This window comes from Protobothrops mucrosquamatus, unplaced genomic scaffold, assembly GCF_001527695.2.
Source record: "Protobothrops mucrosquamatus isolate PMUCROS unplaced genomic scaffold, P.Mucros_1.0 scaffold1795, whole genome shotgun sequence".
Classification (NCBI taxonomy): domain Eukaryota; kingdom Metazoa; phylum Chordata; class Lepidosauria; order Squamata; family Viperidae; genus Protobothrops; species Protobothrops mucrosquamatus.
Window position 1 is genome coordinate 195,848 of NW_015387933.1, and position 22,507 is coordinate 218,354.

The window sequence follows — 22,507 nt, forward strand, 5'->3', positions numbered from 1 at the left end:
CATAGGCCATCATATCTTGGATGTAGTTTGCTCAGAATCCTGTTTTCCAGTTGTTGAATCTTTTTGCAAAAATGCTTTCTTATTTTTTTAACTAGAAAAGAGAATTACCTGAAGAATCACAGTAATATCTATGAAAAAGAGTTGCTTAGGATAACATTAGTGAAAGAATTTTTTTAAAAAAAAAACAAAAACAAACAGTGCCATCTAGAGCAAAGGTTTTTCAGCACATGCCAGATTAACACATGGATCATTTCTTTTTTAGCCATTCCTCTCTGCTTCTCCGTGACATTTGCAAAATAAGGCAAAGTCCGTTATTTTTTCATTAACTTTCTAAATACTTTTAATATACATCATTTATTTAGGTTTTAAGTATGGTTTCTAGCTGTAGTACTGGAAGCTGCATATAACCTGGCAAATTAAGAATAGGAACGTTTTTTAATAATACAAATCTAATCAAAAACACTGGTTTTGGGATTATCTTTCCATAAAAAAAGGTAACATCAAATAAATAGGCTGAGTCACTTCATGTACAGTATATGAATATTTTCAATTCTTTTGGCAATAGAAACTGAACCAGCTAGAGAAAAAATACTAAATGTTCATAAATCACTTCCATAGAATTACTTAAATTTGTGTAATTTGTTTCTATTCTCTCGTACATTTACTCATCGGCTAAATAGTTACATTATTGGGAAACTTTCCCTTGCTTTTTATTTATATATTGTTGTGTATTATCTTGTGGCTTGTATTCTCTTTTATAAACAGTAAACTTGATAATTTAGATTAAATTTACTTGTGGTATGTTCCATGTATATAATTATACCAGGATAGTTCCAGTCACCATGGCCATTGGTAAAATATTATTGTAGTTAGACCTCTAAACAGCAGCAACCTTAAAATATAAGGTGTACAAAATATTTTGTCAATCTCTTTAATAATTTATTCCTGATTATGACCGGTTCATAACCATTGCTAGATAGTGACTGTCTTCAGTCCATCCAAATTTAAACATTTTGGACTTATTTCTTTCTGAATATGAAAGTTAGTTATAACTGGGAGTTGTTCTCCTTAGATATACTTTTACAATGTTTTGGGCAATGTACTGATGATTTGAAATATGCAAATATGCAATGTATTCAATATTTCTTCAAATAATATTTACCCTGTTTTTCAGCTAAAAAGTTATCAGTGCACTGTACGTTTCTAACTCATAAAATGACTGATATTATATTAATTAATAATTATATGTGCAATTTTATTTTATTTTCTGTTGTGAAGAATTGGAAGAAATTAAAAATTCTTAGAAATTTTGGTAGTATTACAAAATAAGGCCATAGGAACTGAATATTTAAAGGGCACCAAATGTTACCATGGTATTTTAGATACAATATATATTATCTCTTAATAATAACATAGTAAACATTAATCTAAACAAATTAGCAAATAAATGCAACATGCAAGCTTGAGGTTAGATGCAACATATAAATGTGTCATAGCCTCGGTTACCTCTATATATGTAATGAGCTTTGATGGAAGCTGAGCGTTTATTAGATGGAGATGATCCAAATGTAGCATTGGCAAAGATGTCTATTTGCAACTTGGATGATCACATATTATAACTGTTTGAAATGAAGGAGCTAATAAGGTGAAATCACTGCATATGATCAAAGCTCACCTATATTGTATTTCTTTTGATTTTTCTTCAGTGTTGAATGATCCCCAGGAACAGACTTACGTGGGTGCTTGGTAGTTGCCTTTTGTGATGAAGGAGTAGGAACTGTATCACTCACTTTCCTGTCTGATGGACTCCTCTGCTTACCAGAGCTACTGGGCATTTTTTGCCTATTGGGTTTAGCATTGCAATTTAACAAAGCATCTGTGTCAAAGATAGGCTGGGAGGACTCATGCATGCCTTCCCAGTTGGCAGTGCGGCCTGTTAGTCCATCAGCTTTATCACTTAGTCCAGGACAGACACCATGAAGCAATCCTCCCCCTATAATTGCCAGAAAATAACAAAGACATTTGAAATTAGAGTTCATTCCCAATTCTCCGTTATTGAACAAAATGAAGAAATGGAGACAAAGCAGGACAACGAAGGAACATTAAAGCATTAGCTACAGACAACATGTGATATGGGTGGATTCTATGAATTTAATCTAAGACAGTTAATGCAGTTAATATTTCTATGAATGGTCCACCAAAAGACCTTCCATTATCTTCAAAAAAAGTTCTATAGTTTTTGGAATGGAGAAGTAGTTATATGATCTATTTAAGCAGCCTCAGAATTATGAATCACTGAGTAGATGTTTAAAATTGAGTAAAAATAAATATAAAATTATTGGTATATTAATTGTTTTAATTTGTTAAGCAACATGCAAGATTAAAAAAAAATCAGATCATGAATATATGAGAATAGTAGTTAACAAGGAAGTAAATTGGATTAATGGATTAATCAACTTAATCTCCCAAGCGATAGCATGTTAGAAATTAGATAAGTACTACATTATGGGATCAGTTTGCCAGATGATTTCCAAGTAATAAGACGATGAACGTACTTTTTATACAGAGTTACAAGGAACACACCCAAAGATGTCTGAGATGGTGAAGGTGAGCAGTCTACAAGTGCTTATGCTTGGATGACTATGAAATGATGGAAGTGAAATATTAAACATTACCAATGCATATTCAATGTGGAATATTGAAGTTAATCTAGATATAATTATAATGTTGATTTGAATTTTTGCTATAGGAACAGTGCATTGCTTACCAATTGCTGCCTTGACTTCAATGGCTTCTGATTCCTTTGAATACCCACTTAATCCAGCTGCGTTAACAGCTCTGACACGGAAAATGTAGCGATCTCCAGTTGTAAGTCCATGACAAGTGAATCTTAAGTAAATCAATGTTTAAATTAAATTAAATTAAATTAAATTAATTAAAACACTGTGCTATACAGCGTTTCATTCTTTACACAAACAATTTCTTATATGAAATAAAGCACAAGGTTCTTAAGTAATATGGTAGGATTACAAAGAATATAAAAATGGCACAGTCCATTGCAAAATTACTTAATAATTATTTTTTTTATCTTCCTTGTCCCTTCTTCATCAAGGGGACAGCAATCAAGGATCTTGATTCTGCATGAATGCCTAAATTTATGGAGGGCCAATGAACAAATCCTTGCTCATGCCTCTTATATAACACAATATACATATATAGAAACACCTGAACAGTAATCCTTTAAAAGTTCACAATGGCTATATCTCACCACAAAATGCCAAACGGGTCAATAATTTGAATGATTTTATTTGTTTACGTGAACTTAAGCACAATGCTCTTAAAGTAATTTACTCTGAAATGGGCCTCTACTTATGATACATTACTTTACAAATAATATTTTGGTTGCAATAACATATATTATTTTATTGTTCATGATTTGTTATGGTTAAAATGCTGACATAATGGTACAAATCATTAGTGTGATGTTGAGAAAAAGTGCTCTCTTGCAGGTCCTGGATTTAGCATATTTGAGGCTTCATATGCATTGCAAGAATTTAGGGCATGTACCAGATTTAAGAGTAGTTCTTCAATATATGAACAGAATTTATATGTGGTTGTTAAATTATTTAAATTATTTGTGTTGATATGTGCAAGACTAATAGAATGCAGGAAATAAAAAAATGGGATATCCAATACATCGGTGCCAAGAAAAAAAAATGGCAACCATAAGTCACATAGTTTTACAGATTATAACTCAACAAAATATTTCATTTATGCCACTTTTCAGGAGGGATCCAGTTACTGAACATTCATGCAATATTTTTCCTTTTTTGCCCCTTTTCAAATATTATTTCGCAAATGATACTTAATTGTACAATCTATTACCTTGTGCCTTTCACAGGATTATTGTTGCATGGCACCCAATCACCAGACCCTACTTTATTTGCTTCTATGTAGTATCCCACCAATTCCTTTGCATCTTCAGATTCTTTCCAAGTGACAACTACTGACGTATCTGTATTTCGGGTGGGTATAATGTTGCTTGGTGGGCTAGGAATATCTAGAGGGAAAGATAAACCATTAGAGCATAGCATTCCTACTTTAATTGCAGTATATTTTATTTGTTTCTTTGTTTGCATTTAGAACACTAATGGCATACCATTTAAAGCAAACAACAGTACAAAATATAATGTATGATATGAAATATACATGAATAACATCCAGCTGGACAGCAGATATTATTTAAAAATACCCTTCTAACAGGTGGACCATAACCACCCAGAGGAACAACCAGTTTTCAAGGTCTTCTAGAACAGCCTTAGGCACCATATGATCTCATTCCATGAAGGAAGGCACCATGACAGAGAAAGCATGCTGCCAGATCTTGAAAGATTACAATGTTTAATCAAGGGAACCCTGAGTACCAGCTTTATAAGATAGGCAGAAACCCTGAGAATTGAACAGTCTCTCAAATAGCACTGGAGTAGCAACATGTAAACCAACAATCAACATTATATTGGAGTGTCCTTCACTCTGTACTTACCAAGTCTGTCACCAACCACAGTGGCTTCAGTGGCCTCAGACGGCTCACCAATTCCAGTTGAATTACAAGAGCGAACACGGAATTGGTAGGATTTCCCTTCAGCTAAGTCAAAAAGTGCGAAGCGAGGAGACTTTACTGGGATCTCAGTATTCACTCTTTGCCAATTTTCTGTTCCTGCAACACACTAAAATAAAAATTTCAGAATTGGAAAAGACCAGTCTCTTCAGCCAAAAATCACAGACTTTTCTCTAATATGAGCAAACAACCCCCCCTTTAAATAATGCTTAATGAAGTTCATTATTAATCTGGAGCATGACCAGTAATCGCTTAATTCTACTATGCATTTTTAGTTGTACATACCCAGAGCAGGGCTAGATGAATCAAAAGTTGGAATTAAGATTGCCGGGAGAAATATCAACAACCTAAGATATGCAGATGATACCACTCTAATGGCAGAAAGTGAAGAGGAACTAAAGAGCCTCTTGATGCGGGTGAAGAAGAAGAATGCAAAAGTTAGCTTGAAACTCAACATTAAGAAAACCAAAATCATGGTATCTGGCCCTCTCAATTCCTGGCAAATAGATGGGGAAGAAATGGAGGTAGTGACAGATTTTATTTTCCTGGGCTCCAAGATCACCTCATATGGGGACTGCAGCCAAGAAATTAAAAGACGCTTGCTCCTGGGGAGGAAAGCTATGGCAAATCTAGACAGCATACTAAAAAGCAGAGACATCACCCTGCCAACAAAAGTGCATATAGTCAAGACCATGGTTTTTCCAGTTGCAATGTATGGATGTGAAAGTTGGACCCTAAAAAAGGCTGAGCGACAAAGAATTGAGGCCTTTGAACTATGGTGCTGGAGAAGACTCCCGAGAGTCCCTTGGACTGCAAGGCATTCAAACCGGTCAGTCCTAGAAGAGATCAACCCCAACTGCTCTTTAGAAGGCCAGATCCTGAAGTTGAAACTAAAATACTTTGGCCACCTAATGAGAAGGAAGGACTCACTGGAGAAGGGCCTAATGCTGGGAAAGATTGAGGGCAATAGAAGAAGGGGACGACAGAGAATGAGATGGCTGGATGGAGTCACTGAAGCAGTAGGCGTGAACTTAAATGGACTCCAGAAGATGTAGAGGACAGGAAGACCTGGAGGAACGTTGTCCATGGGGTCATGATGGGTCGGACACGACTTTGCAATTAACAACAATAACAACAACCCAGAGCAGTTATTTTTTTTAAAAAAAATAGAATATATAAGAAAATGATGGGAATATGAAACATCCCTCTTTTGATCACTTTTACATTAGTTGGCAAAGAACAGTGTGTTACTCCCAAATATTCTGAACAAGTTTTAATCTTTCTTTTCAAGTAACTCCATCTGTTTTCCAGCATTTCTGTCACAATCTAAAGTAAAATCTGATTGTGCAAGACTTTAGCATTTTCTACAAATCCAATAGAATGAGATCATTGTTTTCAAAGTGTCAACAATGCTCATATCACATACAAAATCTTGGGTACTGCTCAGAATGTAGACAATCCATGTGTATTTCTTGTTTAGTTGATTAATTGACCAAATGTTCTAGAAGGCTGTAATCTGAAGGATCTAAAAAGTTCAACTTTTATTATGCCCAGATCTAGTCATCTACTCATTACTATGACATTTTAATTTTTAAAATTCTTCCTTGATTTGGTTAAATCAGGATTTCTCTGAGCATTTTAGATAGAGGCAAAAGGATGTCCACAGTATTATTTTCAGACTTTGTATTGAGACTCAAACTTACTGTGGATGATTCTGCTCTCTTTGAAATTTCTATTATACAGTATTTCAAATTATGCCCTTTGATGAACAAACCATTCCCCAACCCCAAAAATGCTCTTCTTGTTCTTGTACTAGAGTTGGTCACATTGGATCACATTATCCTGGCTTTCTCCCTTATATCAAGCTTCTGTTTTGCCTGCAATAGCAATATTCTTGGGGACCTACGAGGTTCTTTCACAATGGTGTTGGAGGGTTGGGAAAGAGTTGCTGTGAGAATATAAAATCAAGACAAATCCCATATAATCAGAGCAAGAAAAGTTATTGAATCCTTAGGAATGGCTTTGAAGGCAAGTTTAAAAATATAGATTTGTAAGTTTTCTTTCTTTCAACATTCTTAATATTCAATCCAATCAGTACTTCAACAATTAGAGAACTAGTTAGTTCCCCAAGTATCACTTCTTCCTGTCCACCCACCCACCTACCCACCCACTTTTCGTTAAATGAAACTGAAGAAAGAAAAGAGGACAACTTTTCTTTCCCTCCTCATTTCTTTATCAGTACTACTTATTCAATTATTTCATATATATATATATATATAGCTTTTTTCTACATTTATTGTAAATACTATGTTAAACACAGAGAGAAAGACATACATATTTAGCAGGATAGCTCCAAAGTCTTAAAATTTTAAGTTTTTAAAGTATTAATACTGCTGAGATACTTTGTGTGTGTGTGTGTGTGTGTGTGTCTGTGTGTTTGATGTTAAATTAAATACCGTATTTATCGGCGTATAACACGCACTTTTCCCCCTGAAAATAGGGGGCAAATGATGTGTGCGTGTTATACGCCGATATAATGTTAAGAAGTGGTAATAATATTAATAAAAAAAAGTTCTGAGCTACCCTTATTTTGCTTCAAAGTTCTTTATTTGAAATTTAAGTTTTTTTCCTGAAATTTCCCTCTTAAAATGAAGGTGCGTGTTATACGCCTGTGCGTGTTATAGGCCGATAAATACGGTAGTTTGAAATGAAAATGTATAATAGTTTGAAATGAAAATGTATCAGTCTAATAGCTTGGCACCGTCATCTTGGTTTTACCTTTTCAACAAAGTACATGACGCCTTCATGGCCTCGTTCATATGGAGGTTTCCAGCTAAGTACTATATAGTTCTTAGTCGCCTCTGTAACACGGAGGTCTAATGGCGGTCCAGGAACAATACCTTCTGCATGAAGAAGAGCAAAAAGAAAAAAAGAAGCAGAAGAAGAAGTTTATTCCCTTTTTTCTCCAATAAGAGCTCCTCTGCATGCTGTATCTGCGTTGATCTAGCACTGGTGCTGTATTCTTGAGCAGCTAAGAACTGGCTCAGCTGTGATGCAGCTCAAATTGCCACACTTCCACTTTGCTATCATGGTGCTGGAATTTCTTGGAGCTTGAGGTAGACCATTTCCCACTTTCAGGGGTTTTGTGTCATCCTTGCACTCTGCACTTGAGATCAGAGATCTTTAGCACATTTTACACACAACCAAACTAAATCTTAATCCTAGTATTCTAAACAGTTTTGTAATCCTTATAGGAAAACTACTGAGCTTGATTTCTCTGCTTATGTAAGCAACATAAAGCCTTATCTAGCATCTGTAATTACTCTTTCTCTCCTTATACATAAAGATATGTTCTATGCTACAATTTACAACTATAACTACACCTGGGGGGAAGCTCTTGGCTGCAAAACTGTAGCATCATATATAGCATTATAGATTTCAATGAGAATTTAAATCCAGGAATGATGTTTTGATGCTCAAATGAGTTTTCCTTCAGACCAAAAGCTCAAATTGTAGTTATTATTGCCAAATAAATGACTATAGCATGAACTGAAGATACAGGGCTACAACTAAAAAGTAGTAATTATTTTTCTACTTTCTACATGGGACATTTTTTTTCCTCTAGAAGCTCCTATCAATGTCTAACTGAATTGCAATATTTCCACTCTTCTATCGGTGAGATGGAGAAAACACAGATTGGCTCATGTCGATTTCTGCCTATTTTCTGCAGTCATGCCAATTTCAAATGCTTTGAGAGGCTTATGTTACCACTGAACAAGAGAAAACAAATGAGCCTGCAGAACTATTGAATGCCTTTAGGCAATCAACCCAAGACTAGAAAATTTCAGTTTCAGAAATGTATTTTCTTAAAGAAGATAAAAGTAAATAAGCATTTTCTATACAACACAGCAAATCTACTAATGTGGCTGGGAACAGTATGTTTTAAAACTTAAAAGTAATAACTTGATATGTGCAAAACTTGGTATTCCAGAAACAGAACATTTCTGAGAATTTTGGAACATTGCTTTTATCTTTCAAACCAAACCAATTTGATCATTCTGGGAGTGTCTGATGACTTTCTGAAGGATAATCCTCTGAACCAGAAATGATTTGTTGCAGTTCAGATGTAGTCCAGAACATGTCCACAATATCACAAACCATCTTTGGAACAGTCAGATTGACCCACAAGGGAAATAGAATAAGAATGATTTAAACATTTTAGACTGTTCTGAGTAAGATTTTGCACATCTTTTCTCACAGTCATATTCCCTGATGAAACTACAATCCATATATAAAGTTTTATATGAGAAGCCAAGACAAAAAGAGTGTGTGAATTGCAATGTAGATATGATCTCAAAATAAATTATTAATTTCTATACAGAAAAATTTATGTTACCGGAAGGTTCCTCTTCAGTGACAATAATCTGTCCAGTCCAAGGAGCAGAAGGATGACCTAAACATATTAACAGTGATTAGTTCAGTTAAGCATTACTCCTTATTTGCACTATTATTTAACTTTCCTTATTGTAAACAATAACCTTAATATTAATATTTCAGTCTGGAAAACAGAAACTGTTAAGGCAATAGATCTTTACTCGCTTCCCTGACTCCGTTCCTACCTGCTATACATACATATCTTAATAACACATAGTAGTTGGAGTAGAGACATTACTTATCTCCTTCCATCACTTACATCATGTTTTCCAAAACCGGGCTTTTCCAAATGTATTAGACTACAGCTTCCATTGACTTCACTTATTTGGGCCATCTTCCTTCCCACAGAAAGAATGCCCTAACACACTATCTCAGTGCAAATTTATTTTATTTTATTCAATTCAATAATCCATTTCTATAGCCACCATCTTGATCCAAATTTTAAAACCACAAACAAACAAAAACAGTAACAAATTATACATATAGGCAACAAAAGAAAGTATCATGATAATTACATAAAATGAGCATTCGCAGACTTTTCTAACCTTGTGATGTCCACATGTGCTAGACTAGAACTATCACAACCACCACTGCTCATGAGTGCTGGAGATCTATAGACCAGTGCGCCTGGTAAGCATCAAGTTGGGAAACATTCACACAGCGGCTTTTCACTGGTTCTGAATTGCCCTGCTTACTGTTTCTTGTAAAGACATTTTCACAAAAGAGGCTCCATCTTAATGCATGCTGAGATAGACTGAAACTTGATCAAAGTGACCAAGCAGAAAGAAGCGTCATTCATCAGTAAATAGAACCATAACTGCTTTGTGAACATTTTTTATCACATGGCAGCGAGTCCTTGGAGGGCTGACTACTTCTTCGACTCCAAATGGCCCATGAGAGGATTCAGTCCTCCTATACCAGGGCTTTTCAACCAGTGGTACGGGTACCACCTGTGGTACATTGGCACTTGGCAGGTGATACCCGACCATCCTAGAAAAGTGGTAGCGGGGGAGGGGAATGAGCTGAACCGGTGGCAGCACCGCACAAGCCTGAGCAAGAGACGGCTGGAGCTGCAGGGCTGTCAGGGCTCAGCGGAAGCATCAGGATCAGTGCTGCTTTCCAGCTGATCGGTGCTTCTTCGAGGCTGTCAGGGCTCAGTGAAAGCACCAGGGTCAGCGCCAGGCTCCAGCTAAAGCTTGGCGCTGATCCTGGTGCTTCTGCTGAGCCCAGAAGAAGCGCCAATCAGCTGGAATGTTGCAGCATCTCCAGGGTCTTGTGATTTACATTCAGATGCTTGGCAACTGATTCATATTTATGACGGTCACAGTGTCCCAGGGTCATGTGAAGTGACCAAAACTTGCTGCAACCACCCAGCAGACAAACCAAACACCCCCCACCCCACCCCCGCTGCCAATCCTCAACAGAAATGCTCACAACAATGAAAACCTCAGACAGGAGGAAGAGCGCAGCCGGGTGGGCAGGCAGGTGTCTTGCTCGACTGTGGCTTGGGGGGCACTTTTTTCAGTGCCATTATAACTTTGAACAGTCACTAAGCGAACTGTTGTAAGTCAAGGACTACCTGTACTTTATCACTTTTTTTTCCTTTTTGGGGGGGTCATCAAATTTTTGACACTTTGCTAGGCGACTGGTGGTACTCGGATGTTGCCATCTCCTAAAAGTGGTACCATGGGTGAAAAGGTTTAAAAGTCCTGTCCTATACAAATATGGGGCTCTGTATTCTGCTTTCACTGCTGGAGAGTTCATATCTTTGACTGGTGACTATTTTCTTGTTATGTTTGTTTCTGTTTCATCAGGGGGACATCAGCCTCATAGAAAACCTCTACTTTGTTGATCTCCTTGCCAAGTTAGATGAGAAAAGTAGAGATAGGGGGACAAAGAACTAAAGGGAAGATTAATTCTCAAGGGAAAATTATATCACGGAATTTCTTCATGGACAGGATTCTGGTTATGGTTACTATACTGGGTATTTCAGATAATGATACATAAGCCATGGTTGCAAAGAAATGTTATAAAAAAATACAAAGGTGTTTTGTTCAGCAAATCTTATTTTGATTAACGAAGGTTTTGTTTATTATTGTTTCCTCTTAGTCTCCATTCATATTGTCTAAAAATTAAAATTTCAAACATCTTATTGACATACATTAGGAAGGCTCTTACTTTTAAGTCTGGCCCTATCAGCAGGATCTAATGCTGCCACAGGTTCTGAGATGCGGGACGGAATGCTGATACCAACGTTATTCACAGCCCGGACACGGAATATATATGAGCGCCCTTCAATTAATCCTGTGACAGGGAAGCGAGCAAACTTCACTGGTGTTTCATTGCACTGGGACCAGTGAGTGGTACCAACTTCACATCTGGGGGGGTTGGGTGGGGAAAAAGCAAAAAAGGCAAAATGACAAGGAAATAATAAATACATCTTGGTTCTTTCCAATATTTGCTCATGTTTGCTTTAATGCACCTGTTTGTTTCCTCTTCCCCAAACACTGCCCAAAGGCATGGGAATCCAGTAACTATTTTGATGGTTACTGAGTGTAGAATTATTGTCCCTTCATAAAGTAAAATGAAATAAATACATTTCAAAGATCTTTGTAAATTGAATACATTGGAAAAGATACAGTCCTTACGAATCCTTCTGTGCATTCCACAGGCCTATAAACACCTATGTCTGCTAGGATGTTGGATGGTAAAGGTCTGAACCAGCGAAGTCTTTCTTATGTTAATATATATTAAGACTTATCGACCATAATGATGCTAGTTGCAGGATTCTACTCAATCCTCATCCACTTTTAACCAGGCTTATTTAGATGAGCTCAGTCTACTCATTTTACTTGGGCTTCTTTTCATGCTCCTTCTAAACATGAAGGACTGTGTCAATGTATTGACCTGATCCCTGTATATCACCACACAGCTTCTTCTCAGCACATTTAGTTTTAAGTACATAAAAATAATGTTCTATTTCAGACATTATGTTCAATGTTTAAGTTTACAGCTTAAAGTAGGGTTTTTCAAACTGCAATCTGGCATCCCAGAGGATGGTCACAACTGCTTTTAAAATCTGATGAGACTTACACAGACAAAGTGACAGCATTGTCAAAACTCACTCCAGATTTTGTTTCTATTTTGCCCGTGCAAAATAGATTGGCCAGCTGTGAAACTACAGAGTTTGAAAATTCCTATGATAGATTAAAATCTAATTACCATATTAAAACTAGATGATGTGTTTATTTTTTCTAGCTTTACTCTCAATTAAATCATTAGGTTTTTTTCATAGATAAGAGGTGTCACTAAAGGTATCATTTTACATGGCCACAATACAACAAAGTTTGAAGCATCAAACTTTGGGGCATTAAGTAATGTGATATTAGATGAAATTCCACAATATAATCAGTGAAACAGGGAGAAAAAGATATTAAAATATTTAAGTGTACATATGTAGCATTATGATTACATGTATTATCAGTATAGTAAGTCATATTCTGGAGTGTGTGTTAATTTGAGGAAATAACAAATCCAATATTGTAAAAATCAGATACACTGAAACTCCTTAATCCAAATCTTCCTTACAGTCATATTGCCAAAGAGATTACTTATTCCAGTCTATCATGAATACTAACTTATCAACGAAATATCCTAAAATAGGATGTCCACCATCAACAGCTGGTTGTTTCCAGGATATGATGACATAATCTTTGTTAGCATCCAAACACTTCACATCTAAGGGAGAACCAGGGACTCCTGCTATATCAGCTTCAGCATCTACATGGAAGGAGACATGTATTTAAGAATATGTCTGTTAGCAAAATAAGTTCTATTACCTTATTAATACAGTTTTAATTTTTCACTAATTTATCTATAACTGATGTCATAATAAAAACACAATCTCATTAAGAATAATGAAGAAACTATTTTTGATTATGCACTCCCTCCTTCAGTGCATCCATCCAATCACACAATATCCTTGTAAATACACTAGATTGCTAACTAGTAACACCTATTATTAAAATTTAGAATATCAATATTGCAAGCATAAAATTATTTGACTTTCATACAAAATTGATTATAAGATTAGAAAGAAGAAACTGTTGCTGATTAGCTCAAAATGTTTGTTATACAATGTAGGATTTGGTCTTAAGCTGATTGCTTAATACTGAAGTCATACACACGCACAAAAACATGTTTATAAAATGAAGAAAAACAGATAAGTAAATCATATTTTACAAAAATTAAAATACCTCCAAAAAGTTAAAAAGAAAGAAAAAGAAGAAAAAAAATCTGAGTTTTTAAGTTCCCCTAAGCCTCCTTAGAAGCCAGGCTGTGATTGCATTTGCCAGGCTGCATGATGTATTGTATGTATGGGAATCATTCTTGCTTAAATTTGGTTAGTCTTCTGTTGTATATTTGTGTGTGTGTGTGTGTCATACACGCACACATACATACACACACACTGTTAGTTTTCCATTGCTACATGGAATAAAATTCCATTTCTCCATGTCTGTTCCTAATCAAATATTGTTGGAATTTTAAGTCTTCCATTCCACATTATTTGTGAAATTACAAATAACTATCTCTTGGGAATGTTCTATATTTGTAATGACATCTATTTTTGATCATGTTGTACAAGAGGAGTGTTATTTCCCAGGACCTGCTGACCTGGCGCCATTCTGGGCTTGATCAGAGTCAAGAATTTGAAGAGTTTCAGAGTTGGCATTACTCTCTTCAGCTGCTTTCAACAGCTGACATTGTGATATGGAGGCATTGCATGGACCAGTGAAATGTGATCATCCAACAGACATTCCAGAACTTGTTAAAAGTACCAACTCTCTAGTGAAATGCACTATCTGTACAAAAATCTAAAAACAACCTGATTGAAAAAAGCAGCATGAATATCTATAGTTAACAGATGTATGTATGAATATAAATTTAGAACTAGATAAAGTGATGTTTATAGGATTACAAGTCTTCATTTAAAATAAAATCTGTGATTGGCCTTCGTAAGAATATATTCCATAATATATTGGCCTTCGTAAGAATATATTCCATAATGAGCAAAGTGTGGTTATTACAGTTTAGAAACCATATAAATAACTCACATATATAACTCACATATATAACTCACATATATATATTGGGATTGCTAACAAAGAATAAGGGAGGATGGAATAGCTATTTCGAGCTTCTTAGCTCTCTTCAGCCAAACATACCCTTCTGAGATTCGAACCTGGGCTTCTTATATGTTAGGCAACTGTGTTAACCTCTAGGCCACAGGCTCTTTTTCACTTTGTCAGCTGTATCAGGGAGGGAAGAGACAAGGGGAGGAGATTTACCTTGAGTGTTTTTTGATGCACCCTGTCGGCCCAAATATGGGAGAAAGAAATCTTTCTTTCTTTTTCTTTTGCCTGTATCAGCTCAATCTAGAGCCATCCACAGGCAGCAGTTGCCAACTGCGAGATCATTTGTATATATGTGTGTGTGTGTGTGTGTGTGTGTATGAGTTATTTAATATATATATAATATTTTAAAGTAATGATGGGCTTCATTAATAAGCCTGTTTAAGTATTATACATTAAGTATATAAATTCCTGTAATTTTTACTCTCTAACTCCAATTATTTTATTTATATTTATTTATTAGTTGGAAATGTAGTCGTCTTTCCTCTATAGGCAAAATGTGGGCTGATAGCATTCAATGCTATTTAATTTTGTCTCTGTCAATGAGATAGGGAGGGTTCAATGAGTCACATAAATTAACGAGTGAGCTTCTGCAATTGAGGAGGGACATGAATATGGGTCTTTGCAATCCTAATATAACATCTTAACCACTGTATCACATTGGTTGAATTTCAGCTTTAATAAAGCCCAAAAGAATGGTGTACAGGATCAAATGGGATATGACACAAGACAAAGGTAAACAATTTGGTTCCCTTCAGAAATTTGGGATTGAGGGCTATATTTACAAGGGAGGCGAGAATCAGGTTGCCCACCTTTGTCATAATATATCTTTAATAAGATTTCCTGGCAACATTTTGACTGGTACAAGCATCTATTGTAAGGAAGGAATTTCCTGTATTAAATGATATTTTAATCATAATTAAAATATAATTATAATTAATCGTAATCAGAGCTATAAATCATAAACATATGAATTGTGTCTGTTACAGAATATCACTGAAACCCCTCTGTCATTGACACCACTTGCATCACTGTCTTTAGCATTAATATGGTACATCTTACCTTGAACAAAAACATAAGCACTGTACTCCTCATAATAGTCTCCCATTGTCACACGAATGGTATAAAGGCCTTCATCTTCTTTATTAGCATGAGTCAAGGTCAATGAGGCTCTTTCTCCACTCCAATGCATCTGAACCCATTTTGATGGAGAAATCAAAACTCCTAAAAATAAATAAAAAATGTCCTGAGCAGATACTACTCACAATGGAATTATTCACGTTTAAATAAATTTCCTTTGCGAAGGCAACACCCAATAGTCCTTTCACAATGATACGTTTGAAGCCACCTTTTTCAAAACACTGCACAAAATTGTATGTCTTTTTAGTTTTCTTTCCAACCTTACATACCGTATATGGAAAAGCTCAATCAATAATGTGTTTGCTCAGGAGAACGAAAATAATCTACCGTTTCCTCATATATGATATTAAAAATACACATTTTCTTCATATAGGTGTGTTAACTGGTTTAATAATTGTGGCTTGGCTTTAGGAAATTAATTAATTTCACTCCAAAGTCTTCATATTGTTTTCATCCTCAAGGCAAAGAAAAGCTATTTCCAGTTACACTCAACTTATTAAAATTGATTGGCTGTTAAATCTTGTTTCAAGTCAGAAAAATATCTTCAAGTGCACCCATAAACACAGTGTAGATTAGAGAGTCAGGAGAGATCATAAGGTGTATAATAGCGCTAACCATTCTATATTTTAAGTACCTGCCAATTGAGAGGCTACTCTCCCACTCTGCCTAACAATATGGCCGGTTCTCAATTTCAACAAGAATACAGAAGAGGCTTTCACTAACTAGTTAACATGATATAGGTAGCTTTTTCTGTTATACAGTGCAAACAATTTATTACAGCCTTTAATGAAGAAAAATATTTCTTAATCTGAATAATCAATAGTTTTATAGTTTATTGTGCTATGATAGCTTATAAGTAAATCATAATTAAATATCCTCGCTTATTGTAGTATGTAATTCAGCCACAGTCTAAGAATAAAGGTAACATTAGTAAAGGTAGTTTTCAGTTTATGTCCATTTGTTCAGTGATCATTCAAAATTACAGTTGTGCTGGAAAAATAAATAAATGTACAGCCAGTTTTTGAAATTCTGACCATCACAGAGTACCCCTGTCGTTATGTGATTGCAATCTGGGTGCTCAGATGCCCGGCTTTTACTGCCACGGCTTGCTTTCTATTCATCCACTTTCCCCCCTACAACTTCAAACATATAGAAATATCCTCGCCCAGACATCATCTAATTGAAACAAAGAACAAGTTTATCTTTTAGTGCATGCTTACCATTCTTGTACCACTGGATTTCTGGTTGAAAACGCTTAATATCAGGATGAATGACAACTGTGCAGCCCAGACTCATTGTATCACTTTCTCTTCCAAAAGAAACATCAAATGCATCCACAAAATGTATTTCAAACCTGGAAGCATAGCCATATGGACTAACACCAATGCCAACTGTAAGAAGAAAAACTGTGCTTATTCCTTTGTTAAAGGTGGATTATTTAAAGTCAGATTCTAAGCCCTGTTTTCTTCTTCTGAAAAGATAATTTGTCAGATCCCCAACAGTGGCAGCAATTTTATAGAGATGCATGCTAATCCGGGAAGTATATAATATAAGTAAAAGTTGGTCAGGTTTTTTTTACCATAAGATCAAAGTTCCCAGTTAAAAATATATGCCTCAAATTCTTTTCACCATTCTTTTTATTATAACATTTAAGTAATCTAGTTATATTTCATTGTTCTATAAATACTTTACGTTGGTTTCTTTTTATCTTTTGATCATGATTTACACGAAAATGGAGGTTGTTTTCTGTAGGCTGGATGTTACAAGTCCAGGTTATATAACTATGCTAAAAATGGATTTGGCACTGAGTTAATCCAAGCTGTGTGTTATTAGTTTAAAAATTGTATTGTCAAATTCAAACAATGGTCCTTTGGTTAGAACATTAACCAGTGAGAAATTATACTGTTGCTTCTGTTGTTGTCTTTATTCTGAAATCACCTGAATAGTAATTTTAGGGAACCAGTTAACATCTGTGAAAGCAATACTGGCAAAATAGGTTCTATGACTTCAAAAGGCTGCATTTTATACTTTTTGCCTTGGCCATTTTTCTTTCTATTATGCCTAAATGTCATGTGAACTCTGATTTCCACAATAACAGATGTACTCTAGAACCCTCATGACAATAAATTGTTGTTTCCCAGTGTCAGTCTGTGTTTTGTTCACCAAATAACAAAGTAATTCTTATGAAGGACAGTTAAAGTCATGGACTAATGAAAACTAGATAAAACAGTGAATTCAGTAGGACTGCCAGATCTGGGCAGCAAAGAATATGGATATAGAGGGTTTTGTACCTCTTTGCTACCATCTAGTGGTCAACTGGAAAGTACAGGCTCCAACTTTTAGAACTCTAGTCTTTTAAATAGGGTGGGAGATACGGATATATCAAATGTTGTGATGCTGTGATCCTCTAAAATAATGATTTAATTGTAGAACATGGATGACAGGGAAAAAAACCCTAAATATTAGAATTGCATAGTATCAACATGACATGGCTTTTTGCCAGATACTTTATTATATATTAATATATGTGATACCTAACTTAATAAGATAAAGTGCTTAAAATCTTCAAATTAAATTCTACCATATGTATTATCAAAGCCAATAGGCAGAACTAGGCAATATTCTTTGCCTCCAAACTGCATCTGATATTGTAGTATAAGATAAATCATTATAAAATATTAATACTTTCAAAAAAGAGTACATTTCTTTACATAATTTTCTCAAAACACCATATAGAACAAAAACACTATATAGAACATTAAAATTATACTAATATATTACATTTCTGAATGACCTGCTATAGTTTTATTGAAGTATATTGAAGTATATATATTGAAGTATGTCAAAAACTTACAGCTTAGGGGGAGTGTGACAGTTCCAGCATGGAAAAAACTTTCATCAAACTCTCCTTTTTTATACCCTATAGTTAAAAAAAAAGCAAAACAAAATTTCTATTGTCATTTATCTGAAGGCTGTAAGACAAAATTTTAGCAAACAGTATAAAAAAAATGCTATGGAATAAATATTTGAGCAAACCTACTTTTTACTACTACAGAAGCATAAGCTGAAAGTTCTCCTTTGACATTCATGGCAGAAGCACGGTACTGAGCAGTGTCATCAAAGTCACATCTGTGAAGAATGAAGGATTTAGGAATAATGTCAATGTCACAAAAAAGAATGATGTTCTCATATTTTGCAATATTTTTTAAAATTAATATTCTGGTCACTTCCACACATGACGGCTGTGCTGATTTTAGATTGTTATCATTTTGGTGTGTCCCCATGTACATGAGTCTTCCAATGGGCTTTCAAAGGAAATGCTGTGAAGACAAAATTCTTCATAAAAACTGAATGGGCAGCCTCCCATTAGTGGAAATGCCCATCTTGTTCTTCCTTTTGGACTACCAGCTGTCCAAAGGAAATGAAAGTGAGCGTCTTCATGGACCGGTAAGAGCAAAGGCAATCACTGTGTGGAAGGAGCCTTCTTAGTTAGGCAAATTTTACTCAGATTTTTTATCATGTTCCCTGGCCTCCAAAATTTCTCAATTCAACTAGATGAAAATGTTAGCATAAGAAAAAAAGGTTATATTGCATGGTAGAATTCAGAGTGGGTGAGTATGATTAAGCTTCATGATGATTTTAAAAGCAGATGTCATATAGCACAGGGATTTTTTAAAAAATAAATTAAAGGAGCTTGTTGTTATTTTACCCCATTATCTAATATCTCCAGTTTCCAAATTTACCCCACTTTTCAATATCATTGGAATATAAATATTTCACCTTCATTTACTATTTTCTATGTCTTGTCTAATATGTTAATGCCAGTAGCTAATTTGATTGTTCACTTTCACTTGTTTATTTATTTATTTACTCAATCTCTATACCACACACCACAAACAAGTGACTTTGAGAGGCAAACAATCATAAAATGCTACACTATATAAACATTTCCCTACATCTCAACAGCATTCTGATTCTTAAAACATGAAAACAAATAGCTTTTATTCTTCCAAATTCACCCATATTTTACCAATACGATGCTCTACCACTAGACAATAATTTAGTTTCTCTGTTAAATTCAATTATTGCACAGTATTTTTAAAACTCTATTTAGTAAAGGATAGATGTCAAATAGAATAGTTTGAATGAGGAGCAGGATGGGGATAGGAATACACAATGTAGTTAGAAAGACAGGAAAAGGGAAATATTACACATGAAACTAATTATTGAAGGGTTCAACAAAAAGGAAAAAGGAAAGAAGCAACTGTTAAAGGGTCTGGGGGTTTGGTTTGGCTTTTATTTGGTTTTTTTCAACCTTACCTCAGGTTCTCAATATTTCATCTTTGGAACAAATCTCTCCACAAAAGCAGTTTCTTGTGGACTCCTTTTTCTTCATGGAACAATTTGACTCAATTTATACAAAATGATTGCCTTTTGCCAATAAAGAAATAGGATAATGTGCTACATAGCACCAGGATCTTATGTCCTATGCAGTTATACTGTAATCTTAATTCTTAATAACATTTTGATTGTATTAAGACCCTAAATCTGATTAGCTCTATTTAGGAGGTCAGCTTAAGCATGGCCCTAAGACTAAGCTAGAGTTCATGGAAGATGAATGTTAATTCACTTCAGCTGATATTTTGTACATCACTTGAGTTGATGTGTAGGAAGTGAATCTTTATGACAAGCAGTGAGGTTTTCTCACACTTTATGGGCAAAGAAATGAGTGAAGGTATCAATCATCAGAGTGGCTTGAATTCAAGTCAGGATAACCTCAGCTGAACCATTTACAGAATAAAGTGATATTCCAGAAGCAAGTGCTAAGCATCATGAAAAGACAGCAAACTGTTAGTCATTTAATTTGTTCCTAATATATTTTTATTGCTAGATATTAGGTGAAGGAATTGTGACATGTTTTGTTTCATATGCCAAAATAACTTGTGTGAATACTGACATTATCCAAGATATTATCCGGCACCACAACCAGAAAAAATATCTTAAGTCAGACTGACACACGCAAGTGGAAGATGCTTCCATTGAATAATGGATGTGGTCATAATTGTTTACTACTTTTTATCTTCCATGACTTTTAGCCCTTCTACTAAGTAGCACATCATTCTGTGTGGGTCTCCAGATTTCTGTAATTGAGAGAAGCTGCAGTATTTTAGGTTCAAGTTAATAGTTGTCGAAATAATACAGAAGATGCCATAATGTTACATTTCATTTTGTATACCACATTAGCTTCTTACAGATGACCCCACTAGGGCCATTTTTTTTTAAAGAAAAGGCAGTTTGCATTGCAGAGTTTTTCTAAAAAGTAAAATCTTCATCTTTACACCAAAAGAAAAAAGTCATGGGCAATGAATTCCAGTTGTACACAGAATTACATTAATGGAATAGTGTTGAATGAAAAAAATATAAATCAGATAAAGCCCAGGACTAAAGAACTATTTCTTTTAAGAATGTAAACAGAGGCATGTTTTGTCTGAAAGTCATCTTTAGCCTTGTTGTTAGTATTTATTAAGTGCTTAAAATTATATTCTAGTTAATAGAATAGTTAGAAAATAAATAGAATAGTTAGAAAATAAATTTATTATTTTCTAATGGCTTTCAGAGTAGGATTAGAATCCATCATGAAGATAACAGCAAAAATAAATGTAATTTAACAGACTCATTTGCTAATAATGTTCTTATAGAAATTGCTGACAGGTAATGGTGATGTGTTTTCAACGTATTATGTTATTTTATTGCTTGAATATATTCTAGCATTATTTGTGGATATTTAGTTGAAAATTTAGATATAAAGGGGGGATCTAGGTGTCATATGCTAACATAATTATCTGGAAAACAGTTAATCTATAAATAATAGTTTCAGTTAAAACAATATTTCAGCAAGGAAACATTACTTCTTAATGATCTTTGATCACATTCCTTATAATGTAATAACATTGTACAAGAGCTAATGGAACATATCAATCAAAAACTAAGGTTCATTCATAAAGTACTTTGCTAACGAGTTTTGAGTTTAACTCCATGGCCTATTGCCAGTTACATGGCTGTGATTATAAAATATCTTAGACAGGGTAATCATGAAGGCCATGATTACTTTTGAAAGATTTCAGTGTAAACATCAACATTTCCAGAAGAACAAGACTGGTATACTCTAACATCACGTTTAGGAGCACCTTGACAACATGGATAGACTGTTGAGTACCAGGACAGCAAGTGTACCATTGTATTTTTCTGCAAACACAAGGTTTAGAAACATAAATCAGAACCTGGTGAAGGCTAAATGAAGCAACTGACAGGGATCACCAGTCCACCTTCATATCATCAAAGTCTGATCAGTTACTGAACAGGACAAATTCAAATAGATTCATCGTCCTATATTACCTGCATTGATCTGGCAATGTTACATTGATAAGACACTCAGATCCTGGATTACATGTTTCTCTTATTCACTACCTGGCATTTGGTGACAAATCTTTCAAGCTTTGGGATATGGACATAAATTACATGGATATTGCTTGCTGGATGGACAAGCAACAAATAAATAACTAGAATCTAGATAAATTTCCACTACAATGACACTATCATTTTCTCTCTAGCTTCTTCTACTGATAGCCATTTTTCAACCTTTAATTCTGACACTTCACATCCTTCAAGAAATGCTTTCCCATTCCCATTTCTTCTAATGATAGACAACAGCTTGTTCCCTTAAAATTAACATCACACAACAGAGAATGAAGACATGTTAGTTGGTTCCCATGCTAAATCATCCTCTGTTCTCTGAGAGAGGAATATCTGCATTGACAAGCAGGGCCAGATCTAGGCTAAAGCCTGATTAGACACCAGCCTAGGGACGTTAAATTTCAAGGGGTGCCAAAATTTAAAAGGCTTCCAAAAAAATACAATAAAAAACGCAATCGGTGTTGGCAGGGGGGCAGAGGTCGACCGCGAGGCAACTCACCTGTGGAGTTCCGCAGGGGTCGGTCCTCTCGCCCATGCTGTTTAATATCTATATGAAGCCGCTGGGTGAGATCATCCGTGGGTTTGGAGTGGATTTCCATCAGTACGCTGATGATACACAGCTGTACATTTCCACCCCAGACCACCCCAA

The 22,507-nt window shown here is 35.1% G+C and overlaps 1 protein-coding gene across 1 annotated transcript in view; it reads right to left on the reverse strand.

The window, feature by feature from the left end:
* Positions 1 to 22,507, reverse strand: part of MYOM1 (myomesin 1) — a 78,036-nt gene that overhangs the window by 25,253 nt on the left and 30,276 nt on the right. Inside the window, exons 7-18 of the mRNA XM_015823190.1 lie at positions 18,425 to 18,513; positions 18,239 to 18,304; positions 16,605 to 16,775; positions 15,307 to 15,468; positions 12,691 to 12,832; positions 11,231 to 11,430; positions 9,015 to 9,071; positions 7,397 to 7,521; positions 4,544 to 4,727; positions 3,886 to 4,060; positions 2,768 to 2,889; positions 1,676 to 1,993 (exon numbers count right to left, since the gene is read on the reverse strand). Of these exons, the coding sequence (XP_015678676.1) occupies positions 1,676 to 1,993; positions 2,768 to 2,889; positions 3,886 to 4,060; positions 4,544 to 4,727; positions 7,397 to 7,521; positions 9,015 to 9,071; positions 11,231 to 11,430; positions 12,691 to 12,832; positions 15,307 to 15,468; positions 16,605 to 16,775; positions 18,239 to 18,304; positions 18,425 to 18,513 (1,811 nt within the window). The remainder of the gene's footprint in view (positions 1 to 1,675; positions 1,994 to 2,767; positions 2,890 to 3,885; positions 4,061 to 4,543; positions 4,728 to 7,396; positions 7,522 to 9,014; positions 9,072 to 11,230; positions 11,431 to 12,690; positions 12,833 to 15,306; positions 15,469 to 16,604; positions 16,776 to 18,238; positions 18,305 to 18,424; positions 18,514 to 22,507) is intronic.